At 56.4% G+C, this 21,763-nt stretch overlaps 1 protein-coding gene and 1 long non-coding RNA gene across 3 annotated transcripts; one reads left to right on the forward strand and one right to left on the reverse strand.

Moving 5' to 3' along the window:
* Positions 1 to 1,342: 1,342 nt before the first annotated feature.
* LOC130543878 (uncharacterized) lies at positions 1,343 to 16,513 on the forward strand. 2 transcript variants are annotated; one of them, XR_008959581.1, is made up of 3 exons: positions 1,343 to 1,575; positions 9,453 to 14,307; positions 14,996 to 15,445. It is a non-coding gene; the product is annotated as an uncharacterized LOC130543878 (long non-coding RNA). The 2 variants fall into 2 exon arrangements; XR_008959582.1 differs by lacking the exon at positions 9,453 to 14,307 and adding an exon at positions 15,649 to 16,513 and having other exon boundaries at positions 1,355 to 1,575; positions 14,996 to 15,140.
* Positions 16,514 to 18,760: 2,247 nt separating this feature from the next.
* On the reverse strand, positions 18,761 to 21,535 carry LOC125281999 (translation initiation factor IF-2-like). Its single transcript, XM_057312934.1, has 2 exons — positions 21,217 to 21,535; positions 18,761 to 18,830 (listed from the first exon to the last, which is right to left on the reverse strand). Exons 1-2 carry the CDS (start codon positions 21,518 to 21,520, stop codon positions 18,790 to 18,792), a joined length of 345 nt encoding a protein of 114 aa, XP_057168917.1. The 5' UTR covers positions 21,521 to 21,535; the 3' UTR covers positions 18,761 to 18,789.
* Positions 21,536 to 21,763: the final 228 nt, after the last annotated feature.

Consider the following 21,763-nt stretch of genomic DNA (forward strand, 5'->3'; position numbering starts at 1 on the left):
GGGGTGGGGGGTGGGGGTTCCTATTATACACAGAGTGGTCAGTTGGCATCTGATGAGGTGACACATAAGCCTCAAAGACATGAGGGAGTGACACGCTCCAGAGGGAGGAGAGTTCCAGGTGGAGCAAACTCTGGGGACCAAGGCCCTGGGGCTCACATTCAGAGACACACTTCCTTGCAAACTTGGATGGAGTTAAAAAAATTCTACAAATAACCATAACACATTTCATTAAAGAACAACAAAAACATATATAGTAAAACTCTTGCTACGCAAAATTGTTTTATTTTACCTGCTTCTGTTACAACTAGAGTCAAATGAGAGCTTCTGAGGACAGAAAGGTGGGTTACCTTTTTGGGCTTCAGGAGTTCACCTTTGAAAAGGAGTGTGGCCCTAACCTGCCTCCTGGCTTGTGGTGAGGATCAAAGTGACACCATAAAGATGAAAGTTGCCCTGCCTCTGGTTTCATTTCCTACCGCAAGGTTGTCATTTTTTTTTTTTTTAAGAACACAAATCAGATATTACTTCCTGCTTGAAACCCTCCCCAGGCTCCCTGCGGCCTAAAGAACAAACGCCAGGCTCCTAAGGATGCCTGAAGAAGCCCCTGGACGAGTGCATTTTTGCCCCTTCCACTCGGCGTCCTGGGTCTGCTCAGCTGCCCTAGGCCTGGTGACTCCCAGATCCCCGGGGTCCTCCTCTTCTGTCTCCAGCCCTGAGACCAGCACGCAGGCCCCACATCTGTCTACCTCCAGCCACCTCCCACAGCCTCTTTCAGGCCCTCTTCCAGGGTTCAATCTAAGTACAGCCCAGCATTAGCTGTGATGCCACGGAACACACCCCTGAGCCTCACTCTCCTGTGTGCAGAGGGGCCCGGGACACCTAACTCCTCGGGGTGGGCAGGAAGCCTGGCGAAGACACGCGCGAGGACTCGGGCCAGGCCCCGGCCCACTGCGGGGCTCGACTGCGCGGGTTCCGACCCTGGGGCTGGGCTGCAGGGCGGCAGGCTAGGGAGGCCCTGCAAAGGGGCCGCGTCCGGGCTGTAGGGGGCAGGGCAGCGGGTGGGAGGGCTTCCCCGAGGTCGGTCCAGCCCCGCCGGCCCAGAGTGCCGCCAGTGGGACCTCCGGGACCTCAGCTCGGCGGGCCGCCCCTCCCGGCCCCCGCCGAGGCTTCCCTGGACCCGGCCACCACATGCGCGCTCAGTCCCTTGCCGTCCTGAATTCCCGGCGCGACTGTCCGGCGCGGTCTCGGAAGCGGAGCCCCGTGGCGTGCAGGGCATGCGCGGGCCGTGGGGCGCATGCCCGGTCCTCCCAGCGGGGGGGCCAAAGATCGGTGCGGGGACTGGGCCCGGCGTGCGCCTTGGCGGTGAAGCCCGGCTCAGCCGGTCGCCGCGCACGCGCGGCCCGCGCCGACGGACGCAGCACGGCCCCGAGGGTGCAAGCCCGCTGCCACCGCTGCCGCCGCCGGGCCGGGACGGCTGTGCGCCCGCGGCGTGAGGCGTGGGAGGGAGGGCCGCCCGTCGGTTCGCGGCGCCGCCTCGCAGTGGTCTGCCCTCGCCTCCCGGCGCCCCGCGCGGTCCGAGTGAGTGCGGGGCTGGGGAGGGGGCCGGGACGCGGGCGGGCGGGCCGGCTCCTGGAGCTGGGGGTTGGCAGGGCCGAGCGGGGCCAACGAGCCGGTCCGCAGGGCGGATGTGGCGGAGACGGCCCCCTCCCGCGCGGGGCTCGGGAGGCCGAGGATGTGGGGAGGCCGGAGAAGTGGGGAGGACGAGGGAGGGGCCCGGGGAGGACGGCGCTGTGGGGAGGACCGGGGCGCGGGCCGGTCGGGAGATGTGGGGCGGACTGGCGGTCTCCGGGAGGACGGGGATGTGGGGAGGCCGGCGTGGGGACACGAGAGGCCAGGGAAGGGGGACGAGGGGGCGGGTTCTGGGAGAACGGGGATGGGTGGAGGACGGACTTGTGGGGAGGTCGGCGGGCTCCGGCAGGCCAGGGGACGAGGGGAGGCTGAGGGCTCGGGTAAACGGGGAGGTTTGGGGGACATGAGAAGGCCTGGGGGGCTTCGTGAAAGATGGGGAGGTTGGTGGATTCGGGGGTCTCGGAGAGACGGAGGGGCTGGAGGCCGGAGCGTACAGGGAGGTTGGGAGCTTGGGGAGGCCAGCTGGCTTTCTTGGGAGCCAGCGGATTGCCTCAAAAACAAAAGGGGGGAGAGAGGAAGGAGGAGGAGGAGGGAAATCCAGAGACGGGGCGTCTTCCAGTAGGATGGTCCACAGCATTACTGAACAACAGAAGCTTAACCAGAGAAACACAAGATCTGGACCGGGACACTGGCTGCTGGGGTCTGCCAAGCCCTTCCCCTGTGCTGGCGGGTGCGGGGTGGTCCCCACACAGAGCCCGGCCCAGGAGGACATGCCCACTTTAGAGCCAAGGAGGCTGAGGCTCAGTAAGGGCTGGCACCTCACTCAAGGCCACAAAACTAGAAAGCAGCCACGGCCAGGCCGGTTAGCAGGCTCCATCAGTGCCGACACCCACACTCTCCTCGCTGGAGCCCCGGGAATTTAAGGGGACTGGCATGTGACACGGGGTCCCGGCGCCCAGAACCCCCCAGCCTCGAAAACACGCGGAGGACTGCAGGAGGATGGTGCAGACCCGCGACAGCACCCCGCGTGCGTGGAGCCCAGAGCACGAGCCCCAGGGACAGGAGTGCCCACCCTCTCCCTGTGGCCAGGGCACGTGGCCCTCCCTGCAGGGCCCTTTGGAAGCCCCTCTCCGCCAGTCCCCGCAGGGGTCACAAGGATCTGACATTCTACAGCAAATGGCCAAGGCCTAACCTTGCTGACTTCTTCAAAGTAGTCGAGGTGGCAGCCCATGAGGAAGGACGTCGGTGCCATGATGAAGTCTAGCATCTGGCGCGACAAGACGGGCACAAACGTGTGCTGCCACTGCAGGGGGTGCAGGTAGGCCAGGAAGCACTCGGCGACCAGCGGTAGCAGCGCCCAGCTGGAGGAGAAGAACACCATCCGCTGCTCCATGAGGAGGCACGTTAGGATCTGGGGGAGATCAACGACACCGTGTACACACTTCTGACCACGCGCCATGCACTGAACATGCGTGTGAATGCGCCACCAAAACCACGTGGAGCCTAGGTCTCACCCGGTTTCCCTGCTGTTTGCCAAAACGAAAGCCCCTTTAACCCCCAAAAGCACTGCTTGTAAATGGTGTGCACAGTCCTGAATGTCTGCTTGAAGCCAAAAAGCAACTATTCCCTTGGGGGGCGCCTGGGTGGCACAGCGGTTAAGCGTCTGCCTTCGGCTCAGGGTGTGATCCTGGCGTTATAGGATCGAGCCCCACATCAGGCTCTTCTGCTATGAGCCTGCTTCTTCCTCTCCCACTCCCCCTGCTTGTGTACCCTCTCTCGCTGGCTGTCTCTATCTCTGTCGAATAAATAAAATCTTTAAAAACAAACAAAACAAAACAAAACAAAAAAAGCAACTATTCCCAGTGTGTTGTGGAACATTCGGAACATTCTGGAATGTTCTGGAACACACGTGCCCTGGAATCACCCTCCAGACGATGACAGCTTAGATGCCCCACCAAGCCAACCAGCACGGACGCCCCAGGTCCGGAGGGACGCTTACCTGCCGCCTTTCTCGGGCCTGAAGCACAGCAAGGGCAGGTGAAGGTCCAAGTCGATGACCGGGCTCTCAGGGTCCACGCGGGAGGGAAACACGATCTGTAGTGGCTTCATGTTAAATATCTGTGACGACCAAGTTCCGTAATTAGTTCAGAGAGCCGCTCCCAGCAGAGGCCGAAATGCACTGAGACTCTCCGTTCTGGCACCGAGGGTGTCTGACCTAGGATACGTGTTTGAAGACTCACGCTATCCCCGTATATGTCACAGAACCAAACAGTCCAGAGACACACAGAATTGCTGAGCAAGGCTCAGACGTGAATCAAGTACTGAATGTCTTTTTCGGCCAAACTTCCCTAAACTCTTTACTTCATTAGCAGACTGCCCATCGGCAAAGATAAACTGACACCTGGACATCTGTCCCGATCAGCACAGGTTCTAAGTCAAACACGATCGGGTTACTCTCAGAACACTTACTGCATATTACAAATTCTCTTAGTATTTTCAACGTAATTGTCAAAGCTCTTTAAAGACATGCACTTTAAGAAATCGCTGAGAAAGACTTTATTTTTCTCAATGATGGTATCTCAAAATTACACTTTGATTCAAATTCAGTATCTGCAGAATGCCCCTTCTGTGTAAAAGGACGCGGTAGACGGAGGGGGACGGTAGGGGCCCCTCCACCGAGAAGCCTTCCAGCTCATTGGCAAGTTCGTTCCTGACCGTGGGTGTCAGCCTTTTGGGGGGCACCCAGGAGCGTCCCTGGAGCCCTGGGGACCAGCAGAACGGAGTGACCCAAGTGTGAGGAGCACCGGGCCACAAGCACAGAGAAGATTCGAATCTGAGCACAGAGAAGCTCCCGCCAGGAAAAGTGTGGAAGGAGGATACACGGAGAGATGCGGAGCACTGGCTGGAGAACAAATGTTCGCGTTCCACACGTGCTCACACCTGCATCACCACGGCTCTGCGTGAACGCTCGTGCAAAGAACCTGAGGGCAGGAGAAGCCTTCTTTCTGCAAGGGCCCCCCGACGGCACCGTCTTGTCACCCACTGGCCCACAGAAGCAAGACACATCAGAATCAAGGCGGACGCGCTGTGTGGACAGTAACATCCTTTTTATTTAAAACAAAACACGGTAGAGCAGAGTTACATGCTCCCAGCGGTGATGAACTATGAATCATTGTAAAGTTTATATGAAAAATTCCCCTCAATATTTCAAAAAATAAACGTATCGACCAGCTCCCCAACTACAGGTAGAAACTAATACAAACACCAGTCATTCTACCAGGGACGCTGTTGGGCCCCCGGGATGCCAGCGACCTCACGTGCGTGAGACCCACACCCTCTGAGCTGGGCTCTGCTGTCCACCCCACCTCTCAGGTGAAGAGACTGAGGAGGGAGAGAGATTTCGGGGAAACACTTTCCAAAGTTCAGCTTTGACTGTAGCCCCACGCAGACAATAGGATCCACGCACAAAGCAACACAGGAAGTGAGTCCGGTAGAGTGAGACGGAAAAGGCGCATTTCGCATGCACACCCAGCGACTTGGCCGTGCTCTGAAAGCACGTAAAATCAGACCCGCTGGTGGGCGGAGAAGCGGCAGAGCGGGCCCAGGGACGCGGGTGTCTGCTGCTCTCGGGCCGGTGGTCCAGGCGCCGTCCGCGAAAGGGCACCGAGCCAGGCCTGGTGGAGGCTGGGCGCCACCGCCCCTGACGCAGACAGGAGATGCCCCACCCGGCGCCCACACGCTTGATTCACAGGAACCACAGCTCCTGACCACTAGCTACACAGCATCTCCATCAATGTTTGCTTGTAGTGGGTTCTGGAATTCCATGCTGAATCGGCTCCGGGGTTAGAGAAGAACCTTGGCCTTGCGTTTTTCCAAAACAAGGAACAGCCACAGTGGTTCAACACTCCCAAAGATGGGTCAGGGCCACGTATCAATGAGGACCCCAGAGCTGGTGAGTCCGCACGAGGGGGATCACAGCGGCTAGTCTGAGCCAGACTCGGCTCATTCGGACAAATGCGCAAGAACCAAGACGCAGGCCCTGCTCTGTGAACAGGACAGGCTAACGCCGAAACACGACCCATCCGTTCATTCATTCACTCGACAGCTGTGGGAGCAGCAGGCATGGTAACAGCGTCGCAAACACAGCTCTGAACGGGGCCTTTTCCTCATGCAGCTTAGAGGCCGATGGAGAAGATGGACATTGAACAAAACACACACATGTGCGGGCCCTAACTGCAGACCATGCTGGGCTCTGCAGGAAGGGAGCAGGGCACAGAGAGACGGGTGGGAGGTCACACAGAGGCCATCCCGAAGAACCTGACTTCCAGGAACAGCATATGCAAGGGCCTAGGGGCAGCACCTGCGAGGGACTGAGGGAAATCCAGTGTGGCTGGACAACAGTCACCAAGGGAGTGAGGACATGAGACAGAGCAGGACACTGATACAGGGGCTAGGGATGCAGGACTGCGGCAGCTACGCAGCGAGAAGCCATTGTGGGGTTTTACGCACAAGAGGAGAGTCCAATGGATAGATGTTAACAGTCCCTGCAGCCACTATGCAAAGGATGAACTGAATGAAGGGTCAAGAATGGACGTGGCCAGACCAATGGCTCCCCAAGTCACGCAGGTGGGACCCAGTGGCCCTGCGTGGGGTGGTGGCCGTGGCCAACTAGAGGCAAACGCCGGGAGCTGGCCGGTCAGGGATGAGCCATGGATGGAATGCAGGGGTGAAGAGAAGAGGCATCAAGAACGACCCCCAGGAAACTTTCTCACGGGGGTGGTAAAAGTCGGAGAACCAAATGTGAGCTCATCCAAGACTCCGAGGTACAGAAGATGGGTATGGGTGCGGTTCGTGCATTACTCATGCTCAAAGGCGGAACATAGTACATACGGTTATTAACCCTCAAACTGCCCTGAACTCGGCTTTGTTCACTGCTTAGCCGGTCCTCAGGGAACACTTGTTGAGTGATTAGAGCAAGAACAGAAACTTTGATGACTTCACTGAACCATAAAAAAATACCAATTATCCACATAATAAAGATGAGAGCCTTGCACAAAACAAGAACCCAATAAACGTCCCTACAAAGGTTTCTGGGAGCGGAACCAAGGTCCTGGGGCAACTTGCTCTGTCTCTGGGCCTGGAATGCATCTGGCAGGGTTCCCTCCCCCATCCCACACACTGTAGTGTGATATTAAAAATATACATTTTAAGTTCATGATCACATGTCTCCTGCGAAATAAAATTAATTTTTCAACTGTGAATAATAATACGTAGAGAACCGAGATCTCTATGTCTAAGCTTCCAGAAAGGACTGAGTGAAGCAGAGTCGACATCTATGACCTTCTTCCAGACACTAATCTGGCAGGTGCTTGTTTGAGAACGAGGAAATGCCCGGTGGTTGCGTCAGTCTGGAAGATGCCAGGCCAGACAGGTGTCATCACAGCTCAGCCGTCTTGGCCCATTACTCGGCAAAGGGGGAACGTGGGCTGCCTTTCTGCAACTGTCCTTAGCCCGAAACCCTCACGTGGTGAAAGAGCCAACAACATCTCAGGACGAGCGTGCCAGGGAACCCAGACCCACGGAAACGCTTGGCCACTTATTCAACAACACGGTGGCACTGGGAAAAACCAAAAAATAGGAAGCCAGGTACTTTTCATTAATCACCCCGGACAGGAGAAAACATGAATCAGTTTAATACAATACCCAATATTCCAGACAAATAAACCAAATGAGCCGGTGTGTTAAGCACTAAGGGGGCCCATCACCAGCTCCACACCACGTATCACGGGCCGCCCGGCAAACGCATCTCTAGAAACAGCGTAATTAGATGATTCTGTAAGGAACCTGAGAAGCGTAATTTAAACACCCTGGAACGTAAGAAACAGTTTAAAACATTAAAACCATCGTCGACATAGGACTTTCACTATTCATAAAGAAAAGACAAAATTCCAGATTTAATGACCAAATGAAGCGGTCCAGGCGGCAGGCTAGGTGTCAAAGACAGTTTTGCAGCAAAATCTTTTATGTGATTGTCAACTTCAAAATCTTTACAGAGCTTCAGATGAGTCAATAAACTAAAATAAAAAAAAATCAAATCACAAAATGAGTATCCAATTGTCATCTTAGCATTTCTTTTTTTATAATAATTTTTTATTATGTTAGTCACCATACAGTATATCCTTAGTTTTTGATGTAAAGTTCCATGATTCATTACTTGCGTGTAACACCCAGTGCTCCATGCAATACGTGCCCTCCTTACTACCCGTCACAATGGAATATTACTCAGCCATCAGAAAGAACGATTACACAACATTGCAGTGACATGAAGGGGACTGGAGGACATCTTAGCATTTCTAATCAGCGCTGACCTGTCTGCCAGTGCCGGCAGCCCCAGGGCCTTCCAGGCTGGGGGTGGGGGAGGTGGCGGGAGGACACTGACGACAACCCTAGGCCTCAGACAGCAAGGTGAGGCTGCCCAGGGTCAGGACCTGCCTGCACTGGGGCACAGGAGAGGTGGGGCGTGGGGGGATGGGGGCTGGTCATGTTCTGTTTCTTGCTGTGAGTGCTGGTTACACAGCTGGAATTCATGCAATTTTCTGTCTGGGTCATACTTCAGCAGCGAGTAAACATCTCAAAGGAAAGTGCTTGGCCACGTTTGTTTCCCAAATGCATTCTGACTTTTGAAGTACGGTTGGCCCTTGAACAATGTGAGGGGTTAAAGGTGCTCTCCCCCACGCAGTTGAAAACCTGCATAGAACTTCTCAACCCCCCAAAAAACTTAATTGCTGATAGCCCGCTGCTGACCTAAAGCCTTACCGACGACACGAACGATCGATTAACAGGTATTCTGCATGTAATATGCATTATATCCTGTATTCTTAGAATAAAGTAAGCTAGAAAAGAGGAAATGTTTTTAAGAAAATCCTGAGGAAGAGAAAATACATATACAGGACTGTACTGTATTTGTTGAAAAAAATCCAGGTGTATGTGGACGCGCACAGTTCAAACCGCGTTGTTCAAGGCACAGCGGCAAGTGACTGAAACGCGTGACGGACCAGCAGGTGCCTGGGGGCAGGCGGCTGGGAAGCGACCACAGGGTGTAAGGGAACTTTGGGGCGTGGTGAAAATGTTCTCTGTCTTAATGGCAGTGGTGGTGACATGGTGTCTACATTAGGCAAAATTCAGCCAACTGCCCTGGAAACCCCACCTCTGTGCCCTGGGGCGGTCCCCGGCCTCACTCGCCACAGCAGGGCCACAGCAGGGCCCACGCGTGTCCCGCAAGCCAAGCGCTTACGCTGTTACTTTAAGTAACAAATCATAAGTCCGCCTGGGGTCAGTCAGGGCGCCTAGGTGGCGCAGTCGGTTAAGCATCTGACTCTTGATTGGAGCTCAGGTCGCGATCTTAGGGTCATGAGATCAAGCCCGTGTCAGGCTCTGCACTCAGCATGGATCCTGCTTGGGATTCTCTCTCTCTCTCCCTCTGTCCCTCCTCCCTGCTCTCTCTCTCTCTAAAAATAATAAATGAATAAATCTTTAAAAATAATAATAGCTCTTCCTGAAGTTAGTGTCAGGAAATGGAGATAATTCAATATTCTTCCATATTTTAATTATTGTCAAAGAATAGTATCAAGTTAAAAAAAAAAAAAACCAGACTCTCCATAATCTAATTCCCCAAATACAACTAAGCATTCTCTCCCAATTTCTGTCCACACAGAGGCCTAGTTTACACGCCACCATTATAGCAGAAAAACAGATTTTAAAAATCTATAAATCTGTATTTATAAACTGCCTTTTGCATTTCTGTCATCTGTTTTTCTGTTTTCTAGTTCGGGTCATTTAGCAACGACCATCAGGAGACAGAAAACTCGAGGAGCAGGGAAACTGAACACGTTTTTCGAGTTAAATGTTCCTTTGCATTAACGTCTAGCAGGATGGTATTTGTTGCCAGTCACACGTGAATGATCACGCGTACAAAGGCCGAGAAAGTGAAGCAGGTGCTGTCCTCCCCGCAGGCCCGAACCCGTTCCGTTCGAGAAAGGGTGGCATCACCACCCCCAATTCACAGAAGAGGAAACGAGATGGGTGCACAAGCCACCTACCCTCAGGTGCTGAAGATTACCAGTTAATTAACGAAAAGGGACCCTGTCCTAATTTATCATCCTATCACTGCCCACGCCCGGGCAGACATGCCCTACTGAGCACGCAGTCCCGGAGGGAGACCCGGCGAGCGCTCTGTTCTGTGTCGGGGGCAATAAAACGCGGGCTAGACCCAAACTATGGGCAAACACCAGCCACATTTTGAAAACTAAAACATTAAAGCGCTGGAACTTGAGCTCCGAAGGTGGTGAGTTTGGTCAGGAAGGATTCCTGCTCATCCCTCTGACCACAGTGTGAGAACCAAAATGATGGTCTTTCCAGAAGTCTGCGACTTGCCAGGGGTGGAGGGTGGGTATTACGACATTAAGGCAAACCTCCGTTGGCCGCCTCTGTCGTTAACCAAACCACTGAGAATTCCAAGACTAGAACTTTGTGAGAACGAAAACCAGGCGGCCAGGGCGCGTGTGGCCGGGGGATGGACCGTGTCCACACGCCACAATCATCCCCCGACGACAGGCGGCAAGTGCGCCCGACGCGATTCTCTCTAGAGTTTTCAAAACTTCTCTACGTCCTCAGGCTTTCTACTCAATATCATCAGCATTAAGGCACTTCAAGATTCCACCCCAAGAAAAGATAATTCGTTAACTGTCATGAACTTAACAGGACTGACAGCAGCGGCAGCCTGATTTTCTCAGATAACAGGAGGAGAGCTATTTCTGATGGACGTCTTTTTTAAAAAACCAAACAACATAAAATCCTCCATACTAATTTTACTTCCCACAGTTTGGTTTCATCTTCCCTTGTCTGGCAGACCTTCCCCACAGGCTACCGCCTCGGGAAGCCTCTGGGCCTTCACGGGAGCTCCCGTCACCAAACCAGAGCCCGCCCACCACCGCCAGCGCCAGGCGTGGCCTCGCAGACACGCGGGCACCGCACGGGCTCACCAGGACAGGCAGTCCTTGAGGGCGTTGTAGTAGGGGAGCTTGGAGACCACGCACACCGAGAACGGTCCGAAGCAGCCAGCCACGCCCGCGGTCGGCCAGGATGGCTCCCAGTGCGCCTTGCCGTTGTAGAAACACGACTCGTCCTGGAGAGAAAGCAACAGGCCCGTGTCACCCTCCGATCCAGCTGGTCCCAGCTTCTATCCTCAGCAGTGTGGGCCTCTGCAGACAGAAGCGAGAGGGCAGGGGCCCAGACAGCATCCTGCTCCCCCGCCACCCGGCTGGCGCCCCCTCCGGTGTCACCGCAAGTCCCAGTCAGCGTGGATGCCCCCCCTGTGTCACTGGGAGTCCCAGTCCTCGCAGATGCCCCCCTCCCCCAGTGTGTGATGTGCTGAGGTGGCAGAGACAATGACACGTCCCGACCCCAGATGGGAACACAGTGAGAACACAGTAAGACACAGAAGGAGCCATGGGCTCTGCTTACACAGGAAAAAAGCTCCAGCACTGGGCCATATGTGTGTGTGTTGGCGGGGGAGGGGGTGTTCTCAGCTGGAGAAAAGTACCGGCACCGAGATTCCAGAAGGCACAGACCACTGCAGAGCTTACGAGTGGCGCATCACTGAGGGCCACAGTCTGGCCCCCGTGGAGGGTTGTTTGGGGTTTTTCAGTAGGGACGGCGGACCGTGATAACAGCTCCACCTGGGGATGGTGTGAACGCGAGGGTCTTGCAAGACAGGGGGAGAGCCCGGCAAGCAGTGGGCACGCCATTCGTCTACCCACCAACCTTGAACCAAGGCCCTCAAGTCAGTGTGCTGGGCCCCCAGGCAAGTCCCCTCACCTCCCTGTGCGACTGCCTGCTCCCTCAGCGGTAAAATGGGGATGATGCTGAGAGTTCCCAGCCCCGTTCGCTGTGGATTAAATGAACGACTGTGCAGGAGGGTCGTCGGCACCGGGCTGAGCACACGGGCAGCTGGCATATGAGGACCACAGTGCCGTCTGCACTCCGGGCGGGGCTGCGCGTGCAGTCCACGGAAAGACAGGAGCGCAGGACAGGGCGTGGCTGGTCACTGGGCACGAGGGGAGGTGGGGAGGCCAGCATGTAGGGCCCAGAGTCACCCCGAAACCACGCAGGCACTGAGAGGATGGGCGAGGGGTCACGCACACCCCAGCAGCCAGGTGTAGTGGGGGAGTCACAGGCAAAGCAGAGGCTGTGACCTTTTTAAAATGTATTTAAGGATAAGAGAAATAACATGTACTTCTCATAGCGATCACTTCACAGACAGGCTCCCAAGCACCTTCCTGAATAATCCAGCCTCCCATCCTGTCTCTGCCGGAAGCGCTGGCCAGGGAGGGGCAGGAACTCGGCCCCCGGCTCGTCTCCCACCCCTACCTAACCCAGGCAAGCAGGCAGGCCGCCAACGCCGCAGGCCCAGCAGCCCGCACACACGGCCATGAGGGGTGGCCTCCCCGCGCTGCCCACTGCCCACCCTAGTCCAGGGGTCCAGGGGACGCCTAGTCCAGACACGGAGGTCGCGCACTCAGACATCAGCAGAATGCTGGACTCCCACAGGTTTCCGAGGCACATCCACAGGCGTGAAGGGACAGAGCCCATCGAGTTGAGCCTTATGCCGTGACACTTAGGGATAATTCTCCCAGCACACCTGGCCCAGCCTCTGACGGCAGAGTGGGGAGGAACAACCGGGCAGCCACCGCCCCCTCGGTGTGGGATTCCTGGACTTCCCCAGGGTAAAGCACTGCTGCTTCTGGAAACCCTCTGGACACAGGCCGTGGGTCACCCCGCCTCTTCAGGTGCACGGCGGCCCCCGCGACCTCCAGGGGCCGGCTGGCTCGCACTCGTGGCCCTGCCGGGCGGGGGAGGGCCAAGTCATGCTCTGGAGGCCCAAAGCCGTCACCCCGCATACAAGAACACAAATGTCCCTCCACGGACATGTGGGAAACAAGCTGTGGCTCACATACACTGGGCGGTAGGACTCGGCCATAAGGACAGAGGCGCTGCTGCCCCAACGTGGATGAACTCTGACCCCAGTGCACGAAGCCAGACACAGAAGCCACATGCAGCCTGAGTCCACTGACACCAGGTGTCCGAAGCAGGCAAACCCATGTGGGCAGAACGGGGGCCGGGGGCCGGGGGCGGGACTTCCGGGGTGATGAACGACTTTTGCAACCAGACGTGGCAGGGGCTGCCCGCCAGCGGGAGTGTACTTAGTGCCACTGACCCACGCACGCTAACATGATTACAATCGTGGTGATTGCGGGAAGCGTGTTTCAGCAAAAATAAACACCAGCAGATTTCAGAGGGAATTCACGGCATTCACGTACGTGCGGGGGTCGGGAGTACTGGGCAACCACGGCATACTTCTGTTCCCACAGACATCGGTCAGCACCAGGAAGTGGACAGAGTCCTCCTTCGGTTCGGAGGCCACGTACACGCCCCCTGCGGGTAGAGAAAGGAGAGGAAATCTCGGCACGGCCCCGTGGCATCCACCTCCGAGGCTGGGCTCTCCGTGAGCCCACTTTGCGGCCTACAGAACCTGTCCTCGCCCTGCCAGCTGTGGCACTTGGGGGGTCGGGCCGCCAGCCAGCCGTGGCCCCCTCCGTCCCTCCGTGGGTGCCCATTTCTCAGCCACCCTCTGTGCTCTGCAGAATTTAGCGAAGGAACATAAGAACAACCGCAGACAAACCCTCTGGGGTGTGCCTGGGGGAGGCGACCGTTTCTGAGCATGGCAGGTGCAGGGGTTGTCCCAGCTGTCCCCGGGTTGTAATCCCTGAGACCGGGAGACAGCAGCCATTCCCGATGGAACCTCCCAGACAGGGAATGACGGACGGGAAGTCCCTAGTCTGAGTCTTCTACACCAGCCACTCAGCGTTTCTCAAAGACCAGTGGAAAACATGAGGGCCACCCACTGCCGGGAACAGGCCAGGTGGGGAAAGCATGTGAGCCCGGGCTGCAGGCCCCGGGGTCCCCAGAAAACAGGGGCCAGGGAGCCCGGCGGAAGTGCACTCTGGGGGGAGATGCTGCAGGCTAACTGGACTCATCCTGACCCACCGGCCGGACCTCTGGAAGACGGGCCTGTCAATCAGAAGTGAAAATCCTTGGAAAGCACCTCTACCAACCGTGCTGGCGATCCCGACAGCCCTTCGTCTGGGATTCGCTCTCCAAAACATGGGGGCTGCACTATTGGGCTGCACGTCCTTCAGCTCCCAAACCCCCAAGATTAAGAGAACTGAGACCTGCAGTTTGGCCTCGGGGCTGCCAGGGGTAACCAGCCCCCCGTCTGTCACCCTTTCTTGACTTGGTTTCTAGAAAGCACCGTGGGGGAGTTGGGAAAGCAGGGCGGGGGATACCTGGGAAGCAGAGCTGAGGCAGGCCAAGCAGGTCCACACCGTTGGAGACACTAATGTCTTCAGGAGGGAGGCCCTTCCAGGGCTCCGTTTTGGGCTTGTCCCTCTTCTTTCTGAAGGAGCGCCTTCTGGTCTTGCTCGGAGTCGCGGAGGGGGCACCAGCCATCTGACTGTCATCCTTACTGACGAAAGGAGGCACAAAAACCGACAGGACCTCCAGATCGAGAGAAGAGGGGCTGCTGACCCCCTGCTTCAGGGACACCTAAAGGGAGTAATACGAGTAAGCCAACAGCGCTCACCCTTGCTCCGCTGTGCGCCTTCTGTCCAAGCACCCACTGTCGCTCTGTTCCCCTTCGACCCGCCAGAGTGCCGGTTCCTCACCCACGTGTGTGTGTGGCCTCACCCACCAGTGGCCCAGGACAGGAAGGACGGCAAAGAAGCTGCTTTTAGGGACCCATCAGGCCATGCGTTCAGGCAAGTCACCCACAGCACAGGGTCTGGCTCTCCGGCTGCCCCTGGGCACACAGCCCGGCAGTTGCCAGCCCAGGACTGACAGGCAGACCTCAGTTCACATCCAGCTCTGCTTGGACTGCAGCAGCGAACGCCGCATCCCTGAGCTTCCCTCTCAAGGGGGCAAGGTCGCGGGTCAAAGGCTCAACCCCAGCCCCCACACCAGAGGCCCCAGTGCCCTCCCAGGTTGGGGGGGGCCGCATACTGTCCAGCCCAGTACAGATGGGGTGCCGGCGTCATGCCCCATGCCAGTGGTCCTGTTGCCACTGACCTGGGGACACGGACCGAGGGGTGAGAAGAAGGACTGCCGGCCTCAGAGAGAAGAGACACACCCTTCCTCCAGCAACCAAACGGTCACCCCAGGTCTACACAACAGGGTCATTCAGCCTGAACACTTTCGAACTTTAACTTGGTACCTGATTTTTACAAAACCTTTTGTCTTTTCTGTCTTCCCCCAGATAATATGAAGAGCACGGGCTCTGCCTCCGACCTCCGTTCTGTCTAGCTACGATGCCTGAGACGGGCCACTCCGCAGAGGCAGTTGCCGGGCTGCTCCCCGAGCTCCCAGAAGAGGTCAACAGGCCGTGACAGAGAAACGGGCAGGTCAGCTCCAAGCTAGTGGAGAAACAGAAGTCAAGGGCAGGATTCGCTGGGTGGCAAGCATGTGGGAAGGTGGGAGGACGCCGGGGTGGGGTGGGCTGCGCGGAATCAAAGATCTCTGAGGGACTCAGAGAGGGCATCAGGAAGGACATCGTTGTCACCAGGAGAAATGGAATTGTCACCGGCAGGGAAGGGACAGCCAGCATCACCGTTTCAGTAAGAATCGTGGAGCCAAAGGGGAACTCTTACCCTTGAGAGGATTCATACAAGGAACTCCCATCAGTAAATACACTCTCTAAACTCAAAAAGCTTATTTTTATTCTGTATAATTTAAATTCAGGCAATAATTTCTTTATATTTGGAAAAAAGTTTAGTACCAGTGGGAACAAAGACCAAACATGGGAAATCCATAGTACTGGATAATGTTTACATCTTTCTGTATCAGGCATGAAAGGAAACCACGTCTTGAGTTCTATAAAACCTTTCTAAAACTTTCCTTATCACCATCCAGCAGTTCGGACCTACTTAACTATGAAAGTATGCACGTCCGCTCCTTCCTCACGTCAAACATCACATCGGTGAGCACTGGGCACAGGTGGTCACACCGTGAAGCCGGCCCCTTGCCTGCAAACCCCCCTCTGCTCTTCCCCTCTGCCCTGACGCTCCTGGGTAGGGCCCCGGCAGACCCCTCCTTCCAGGCTGTGACCCCCCCAGGGCTGACTCCTTGCCCCTCCTCAAGTGCCCCGCCTGGCTGGCAGTCTCCACACTCACATGGTGTCCTCACCTAGGGACGGCGCCCAGAGTCCCACTGCCAGCTCAGACCTCTTGCCAGTCCCAGACCGCACCCAGCTGCCTCCAGACATAAGGCAGGTCCCTTAAACTCACAGCTTCAAAAATTAAGCTCCTGCTGATTTCCCTAAAACCCAAGCTTCCGCCCATATGCTTGCCTGTGATAAAGACAGTGACCCTCGGGTCTTCGGAGCCACCAACCGCAGAAAGGTCTCTGAAAGCAGCCCCAGTGCCAGCCCAGCTGCGCACCTGCAGACCAAGCAGCCACCCACCCCGGGACTTAGAGCAGCTACAGACTCCACAAACTAATCCTTCAAGGGTTCTGCCATGAGAATGGCATCGCCTCCTCCCGCCCGGCCCAGGACGCCCCACCCGCACTGTCCACTCTCACAAAGGGGGGACACCTGGGTGGCTCAGTCGGTGAAGCGTCTGCCTTCGGCTCAGGTCATGATCTCAGGGTCCTGGGATGGAGCCCCAGGTCCGGCTCCCTGCTCAGCGGGGAGCCTGCTTCTCCCTCTCCCTCTGTGCCTCTCCCCTCCCCGCTGTGTTCACTCTCTCTCAAATAAATAAATAAATAAATAAATAAATAAATAAATAAATAAATAAAAATCTTAAAAAACAGAACACATGTGACCTCATCACCTGCCCCAACGGGCGGTGGCTCCTGCCACTGGCACCAGCTTTTTACCCCTGCAGACCCTTCGATGGATCCAAACCAGCCTCACACACCATCCCTGTCCCTCCACCAGCATGAAAATGGAATCTGTTTCCATACATTACCGTTATTACCACGTATTCCATGTATGTGGCACACGTGTGCTACGTCACAGGGCAGGACGACGACCTGCATCGTACGCCTGAGCAGCAGGCCAGCCTGCTTCCAAAGCCAGGGTGCCCCCAAAGCCGTGCCCCGCTGAACCTCTCGGTCTCCAGACACAAGCGCCCATGGTCCAACGCTGTGCTTTTTCCCTGCTCTCCACTCCGCTGGACTCGTGCTCACCCCCTCCCCGCTCCTCCTCTTCACCAGGGATGCCCCCTCCACCCCCACTGGAGGGAGACTTTCCTCACCTGCAGCCAGGACAAGGCGCCTCTTCTAGACCATCAAGCCCCTGGCTCCTCACCTTCTTCCACCACCTCCACCTCCCCTCCTCACCTCCTACAGCACCTCCTTCCATCACCTTCACCTCTCGTCCTCACCTCCTACAGCACCTCCTTCCATCACCTCCACCTCACCTCCTCACCTCCTACAGCACCTCCTTCCATCACCTCCACCTCCCCTCCTCACCACCTACAGCACCTCCTTCCACCTCCCCTGCACCTCCTCCCTCCTCACCTCCTACAGGACCTCGTTCCACCACCTCCACCTCCCCTCCTCACCTCCTTCAGCACCTCCTTCCACCTCCCCTTCACCTCCTCCCTCCTCACCTCCTACAGCACCTCCTTCCATCACCTCCACCTCCCCTCCTCACCTCCTACAGCACCTCCTTCCATCACCTCCACCTCCCCTCCTCACCTCCTACAGCACCTCCTTCCATCACCTCCACCTCCCCTCCTCACCTCCTACAGCACCTCCTTCCACCTCCCCTGCACCTCCTCCCTCCTCACCTCCTAGAGCACCTCCTTCCGCCTCCCCCTGCCCTGGCTCAGCACCTAGAGCACTGATGCCTTCCACGTTGTACTCTATCACCTTCAGAGCTGTTGGTGGGCTGGGCCGGGGACTGTGTGGTCTCTCTGTGTCCCCACATTCAGCCAGCCGACGGCTCTCAGCGGAGGTTGCTCATCCATTCACATCCTCGCGCTCCGCGACCTCTTAGAGCGCAGCAGTCCGGATGCTGAAGGGAATGCGGTCATCATGCTAACGGCAGGAGACTACCTCTCGCCCCGCCATTTATCTAGTCCCTTAAAGTAAGATGGCCTAAATTCAGCCAACTTGGCATTTGGCCATACATCTCACATCTGTTTTTCCACTGAACGTATGTCCTTGCGTCTTTTCTGGTTGGATAAGCAATACAGTCTCATGTTAAAAGCTAACGACAATACAGGAAGAATAAAATACATAAGAATAGAAAGGAAAGGCCTTCCCCCTAATTCCACGAAACGGTGGGTAATACTATGCACAGCGGAGATTACAGCCTTCCCGTTTCTTATGTGCGTATATATCAATATGATTTGTCCCCCTACATACAATCATCTCCTTTTACTGGTTCCACTAGCTTTTTTCTCCACTTCAGCATATGGGGTGGCTGATTCCCTGTCACAGCTGTATGGTGCCACACGGGGACGACGCAGTAACAGCCCTACCGAGGGACAGCTGGCGTGCTCTCTTCTTCGTCACACGCACAACCTGAGCAAAGGCAGCGGTGAGCAGTGTCTGCCATACATACGTGCACGTGTCCGACTGGGTCATCAGAGTAAGTTCCTGAACGCACAGTCCTGGATCCCAGAGCATTGCAACGGCCCCTCCCCTACGGGCGAGACAAGGTCTGTTCTCACAGCCTGGGGACAGTCACTCCTGCTCTTCTCTTGCCCACACTGATTTACTAACCCCTCCCCGGGAACAACCATTTCAGTCCAAAAAACCAGAGCTAATTAAAAAGTGAGACACACACACCCTAATTGATAGCATCACAGATTTATTTCTTATTCTTTTTTTTTAGATTTCATTTATTCATTTGAAAGAGAGAGAGACAGCCCGTGAGAGAGGGAACACAGGCAGGGGGAGTGGGAGAGGAAGAAGCAGGCTCCTAGCGGAGGAGCCTGATGTGGGGCTCGATCCCAGAACGCCGGGATCACGCCCTGAGCCGAAGGCACACGCTTAATGACTGAGCCACCCAGGCGCCCCCACAGATTTATTTCTGTTAGATTATAGAGCGGCACTGATCTTCACACAGGATGGGCCATAATCTGTGAAATAAAACAGAAAACAGATTTGTTTAGCGCTCTAGAACTTGCTGTCCACCACCGTTAATAGCCACGTGGCTATTGAAATTGAAATTAAAATTCAGTGAAGTGTAAAATCCAGTTCCTCAGTGGCACTAGCCATGCCTCAAGCACCTGGTAGCCATGTGTGGCTAGTGGCCGACACACGGATGGCACAGATGAGGAACACTGGCGTCATCACTCAGAAAGTTCTGGTGGACAGCGCTGCTCTAGAAACCGAAAGCCTGGACGCTCTCCACCAAGAACCGCTACAATGTTGCCTTCACACCAAGAATTACGCCAGTGAGCTACTCGAGGCACGGAGCTCTCGGCCCACTCGGAGGGTTAGTGGTGGATCCTTCCACACCCCACGCCTCGTCTCCACGGCAACCACGGAGTAGAGAGAGATGTAACCAAGCCAGAACCTCCCATGGGGTGGACGTATTCTCCAAGTCTTTGTCACTACCCTCACAAAACACCACCCATCTAAGAAATGAAATGGAAAGTTAGGACTCCTTACTACCCTACCAGGAAGTGGAATGTTTCTCATACCTCCAGGCTTGTTTTCATCTGTCACCGAGCAGGAATGCCTCAACGACAGAGAAATGGTGATTTTCAGAGTTATAAAAAAAGCCTCAGACGTTAGAAATAGAACTGCTATAACAGCAGAGTGGCCAAGTGAAGTCACATGTTTAGGTAACTGTAACGTCAACATCGGCCTTAAAGGAGGCTCAGCCCAGGAAGTTGGATCCGTCCCGAAAGGCTGCCTTTTTCCTACTCCAAATATTTGCGCTCCACCTCTTGCTGAACCCCTAACAGAATCAGCGTGTAGGATAAAAAGGGTAATAGCTAAAATGCAGAGTAGCAAACTGCCACTTGCCTGGGAAAGCCGTGGCCTGTTTGGGGCAGGAAAGCACCACCGTGCCATTCACCCTGCTCTCGAGACACGTCTCACCCTGGGGCAACCAACATGCATGCCGAAATCACCCAAGAAGCAACTGAAACCAGGTCATTTCCTATCAGAAGAAAAAGGAGGCAATGCCATTGCCAAATTAGAGGCAGGGAGATAACTCAGTCGATGAGGGTCAGAGGAGACAGAGGTCAAAAGGGGATGCAGACATCACCGGGATTTGGGGAGTAAGAAAGGAGGAGGGAAATGCAGAACCCATCGAAGTTGGCTCTGTATTAAGGGAGACAGGTCGCCTGGGTGGCTCAGTCAGTTAAGCATCTGCCTTCTGCTCAGGTCATGATCCCGGGGTCCTGGGTCCCTGCTCAGCGGGGAGTCTGCTTCTCCTTCTCCCTCTGCCCCAGCCCCTCTCCTGCTCTATCTCTCTCTCCCTCACTCAATAAATCTTAAAAAAAAAAAAAAAAGCTAAGGAGACTACCAAGACATTAAGAGACATTTATCCAGTTAATTTGAGCAATATCTAGCTTCTCCTGATGACCTCAACCCTTTCCGCTGCACCCCTAAATACTCGGGTGCCTTCCTGTGCCTCTCACTGCTGTTGTCCAGAATGAGATGAGGACTTGCCCAGGTAACTGGGCGGTAGAGCCGGAATCTCGGAGTACTCTGGGCATCACCACTAACCAGAGAAAAATCCACAGATAGAGTCATATGGACATCCTGGACCAAGAGAAAAAGAGGGCCACAAACCAATTCAAAAGAAAGCCTGGGTTACACAACCAAGAAAAAGCAGGGGCACAGTAAAGAAACACAGAGAATGAGAGTGTCCAAAACTGCTGCTTTCCGGGAAAAGGGTTTGTCACTCTGGCTGCTAGCACACAGAGAAAGAGAAAAGGGCCCCGGGCGGGGGGGGGGGGGGGGGGGAGTAGGCAGCCTTTTCTGCAAGCGAGAAAAACAGTTAGGTTTCATCGCAAAATGACTAAATGCAGAACATTTGAAAGTGCCCCTTACATCTAAAACCCCAAACCTCACGATGCTGTGCCTGGCACAGCACCCACCACCGAGGAGACAGTAAGTCCGGGATAATGAATGAAATCCTTTCTTCCGCGACGACGTAACCCCAGGCGCCCCGGCGCACCCCCGCCTCCCCCCATCAGCCGCCTTCACCCTGCCCAGGTGTGCTTCCCGAAGCCGGAGCGGCCGAAGGCGGAGCACCTGGAGGCGCGTCCTCCGAGCCCCCGCTCTTCTCTGGCGAGGGCTCCCCAGTCCGCAGACCCCCGCGACTCCTCCGCGGCCAGGACAGCCAAGGTCCTCGCACCTGGCGGGCTGCGGTGGAGGGGGGGTCTGGCCGGAGCCCCGAGCACCGCCCCCACCCCGCAGACGCCCGGGATGCCGGGGCCAGACCCGCGCTCCGATCGTAGCCGCCGCCCGGCCGCGCCCCGCCTCCGTTTCCCCACCGGCCCCTACCTGCTCGGGGCCGCGGAGGCTGTCCCGGGAGGGCCCCAGCAGCGGGCACAACTCCAACAGCCCTGAGGGCAGCGTCAGGTGCTGCGGTGCGGCCTCCGCCATAGCTGCTTGGCTGCTGCGGCCCGCTGGGCGCACCCCACTCGGGCGCCTGGGGCCGCCGACCCCGACCCCAGCCCCGCGCCCCGCGCAGCGCCGCCTGCACAGCACCCAGGCGCCCCACAGCCAGCCGCCGGGTCCCCGCAATGAGCGGTCGGTGGAGCGGAACCTCCCCGGGGGAGGGGCCTCCTGGGGTCGGGGCCTCCATGGGGGCGTGGCCGGCTGCGGCACGCGAGGTCCGGTGGGGGCGGCCGCGGGGCCCCGCGCCAGGTCGTCATTTCCTTACCGGCTCGCGGATCCTGGCGCGTGCGCCGTGTCTGTTCGCGCGCATTCGCCCCATTGGCCCCGCCCCACCGGCAGCCCCCTTCCCGGGGAACGGAGGGAAGTGGGCGGCGTCCCCAAGTGGCAGGCGAGGGCGCCCAGCCCCCGGGGCCCAGGGCGTGAAAGTCAC

The sequence above is a fragment of the Ursus arctos genome, unplaced genomic scaffold (assembly GCF_023065955.2).
Source record: "Ursus arctos isolate Adak ecotype North America unplaced genomic scaffold, UrsArc2.0 scaffold_16, whole genome shotgun sequence".
In the NCBI taxonomy this organism is placed as follows: Eukaryota; Metazoa; Chordata; class Mammalia; order Carnivora; family Ursidae; genus Ursus; species Ursus arctos.